Source organism: Molossus molossus, unplaced genomic scaffold (genome assembly GCF_014108415.1).
Source record: "Molossus molossus isolate mMolMol1 unplaced genomic scaffold, mMolMol1.p scaffold_m16_p_10, whole genome shotgun sequence".
Classification (NCBI taxonomy): domain Eukaryota; kingdom Metazoa; phylum Chordata; class Mammalia; order Chiroptera; family Molossidae; genus Molossus; species Molossus molossus.
Genome location: NW_023425345.1, coordinates 88,690,682 through 88,693,586, shown reverse-complemented (window position 1 = coordinate 88,693,586; position 2,905 = coordinate 88,690,682). Strand labels below are relative to the sequence as shown.

The window sequence follows — 2,905 nt, the reverse complement described above, 5'->3', positions numbered from 1 at the left end:
ATTTATTTATTGCCATTTTTGTTTAGTTTGGTTATATTTTTCTTCCTGTTTCTTCTACTAATTACAGCGGTCCTTTTAACATTTCTTGCAGTGCTAGTTTGGTGCTAATGTATTCCCTTAGCTTTTTTTTTTTTGTCTGGGAAGCTCTTTATTTGACCTTCTATTTTGAATGACAGCCTTGCTGGGCAGAGTAGTCTTGGATTCAGATCCTTGTTTTTCATGACCTTGATTTCTTCATGCCATTCCCTTCTGGCCTGTAGTGTTTCTTGTGAGAAGTCAGCTGAGAGCCTTATGGGGTTTCCTTTGTAGGTAACCTGTTGCTTATCTCTGGCTGCTTTTAGGATTCTCTTTTTGTCTTTAATTTTTGTCATTTTAATTACTATGTGTCTTGGTGTGGGCCTGTTTTGGTTCTTTTTTTTCTTTTCTTTTTTGCCATGAGGTGTGTTTTATTTTCATTAATCATGCAAATAATTTTCTACAGTATCTCAGGGCAAATGGGAGAATTTAGCAGTCCAATTGGGGGTGAATGGAGGGGTCCCCTCAGAGACCCACAGGCTGATGGCATGGGCGCGGAGTATCCGGGTTCACAGTGCAGTTTGTCACTCATGTCCATCTTGTAAGTGGGGTGGCTTTTTCTCCACTCACGACTGGGATCCCAAATATGACGGGGGTGGGGAATCTTCCAGGTTCTTAGGAAATGTCACTCTGCTTCTCCTGCTCTATGATCTCTTTGGTCGGCAGGCTGTTCTCCTGCATCTCCGTCTTCTTCAGCTTGGCCTTATCGAAGTTGGCGACTTCCCCCATGTCCGGCTTGTCTGCCATTTTCTTAAAACAGTCCTCGGCCTTTGCTCCTTGATCAGGTTAATGGACCCCACTCATGTTGCTGCAGCAAGAGATCCTGTTTTGGTTCTTCTTACTTGGGGCTCTCTGTGCTTTTTGAACTTGAATGCCTTCTTCCTTCACCAAATTGGGGAAGTTTTCTATCACTATTTCTTCGAATATATTCTCTAACTCTAGCTCATTTTTTTCTTCTTTGGGGACGCCTGTGATGCGAATATTATTACATTTCCAGTTGTCCCACAGTTCTCTTAAGCTGTCTTCCTGTTTTTTAATTGTTTTTTCCTTTTGGTTTTCTGATTGTTTGATTTTTTCTACCCTATCTTCTAATTCACTTATCCGGTCCTCAGTTTCCTTTACTCTGCTGTTTAGACCTTCCAATGAGTTCTTTATTTCTTATATGTCATTCTTCATTTCTTCCTGGTGGTTTTTAATTTTCAATTGGTTGATTTTCAACATCTCTATGTTCTTACTCATGCTGTTGAGCTTCCTCAAGTTCATGGCTCTGAATTCTAGCTCTGTTAACTTGCCTAACTGCTCCACATTTATCTCATTTTCGGTAGAGGTCTCTTGTTCTTTCATTTGGCTTTTGTTTCTGTGTTTCACCACTTTGGCTATCACGGTGGGCTTTGGAGCCTGCCAAATTTTCCTTGTGGGTGTTGGTGTTCTGCTGTTTGTGGCTCCCTCTCCTGGGTTTTGATGAGTGAGGGAGGACCCATGTTAAACACCACTGTCAAGTCTTACTTTCCTGGATAGAGTTGCAAGCCCAGAAATGGTTTAGTTATCCTCTAGCTTTTTGCCTGGAGGCTAGCAGTAGCGGTTACTTGAAGAGTTTTGGGTTGTCAGTTGAATGAAAAACTCCCTCAGGTGCCCAGTGTAAGGGGATTTCCTGAGTGTGGGGCAGATTCTGGTAGTTAGTGAGCCTCAGTTTGCATTTCAATGGTTCACCTGGGTGGGGTTGAATCTCCAAGGGAGGGGCTCCCTGGGAAGGAGCAAGGTGGCCACCGTCCTGCGTGGCTGCAATTCAGCAAGAGCTCTGAGCCTCCTCCAAATCCCGAGTGTTCCCACACAGCTCCAGTCCAGTCCGCCCTCCCTCCGCCGGAGCCCAAGGTGAGTGGCTGTGGCTGTTTCAGACTCTGTCCCGGCTGCGCTGTGGAGCCGCCTGGGAGTGTGACCCGAGGGCGCTGCTCCCAGCTGAGGCCGCTGCTGTCTGTGGGCTCCCAGCCCCCATCTCACACCTCCACAATCCTAACAAGATTGAATCAGTGTCCCTGGTTATATGGTCCTTGCAAGCTGCTTCTCTGTTGCTTTTTCCTGTCGATTTGTCTGTGTTATAGTTGTGATTCCAGGTTGGTCCTGGGAGACGGTCTGTGTAGCTCCGCTCACTCCGCCGCCATTTTGGAACCTTCAACCTTGAGATTTTTAAAAATAAAAAGCAGAGTGCTGGGCACAAGCTACTTCATTATAGAAGAAACAGATCTGATAAGACAATTTGGTATTATAAAATTACAACATCACCTTTTTTTTTAGTCCTCATCCGAGGACATTTTTCCATTTTTTGTACAGACAGAGTGGGAGGGACAGAGAGGAAGGAGAGAGAGAGGGAAACATCGATGTGAAAGGGACACATCGAGTGGCTGCCACCAGCACGACCAACCAGGGCCGGGGACAAACTGCAACTGAGGTACGTTACCTTAGCGGGAACCGAACCCGGGTCTCTCCGGACCGCAGGCGGACGCTCTAACCGCTGAGCCAAACCGGCCAGGGCGCAACATCACCGTTTTTAAATCTCTGGTCAAATAATAGATCTAGGCAATGATTGTCAGGTCACTGCTAAAACCAGCAGGTTTATGAGAAAATGTAAAGTTAAGGGATTAGACTGAGAACATTGGGATCCCTGAAGCAATGTAAACATCACTAAAGGGGGGTGAACAGGCCTTACGTGTATTGATGTGGTTTACTTTAAAGCACACGCAGCCACCTATAAAGCATTCTTGCCATTTTCCCCAAAGAACCTGAATTCAATCAAGACTGTAGCTCTAGCTGCCAGTTTACAGGGGACAGAGGA

General features: G+C 45.5%; 1 protein-coding gene across 1 annotated transcript; it reads right to left on the bottom strand.

The window, feature by feature from the left end:
- Positions 1–690: 690 nt before the first annotated feature.
- Positions 691–822, bottom strand: LOC118624668 (thymosin beta-10-like). Its single transcript, XM_036253085.1, has one exon. The coding sequence runs from the start codon at positions 820–822 to the stop codon at positions 691–693; it is 132 nt and encodes a 43-aa protein (XP_036108978.1).
- Between the last annotated feature and the right edge of the window lie 2,083 nt (positions 823–2,905).

Bases quoted from the DNA above. Each gene is read 5' to 3' on its own strand.
- LOC118624668 (XM_036253085.1), bottom strand. From the start codon at position 822: ATGGCAGACAAGCCGGACATGGGGGAAGTCGCCAACTTCGATAAGGCC.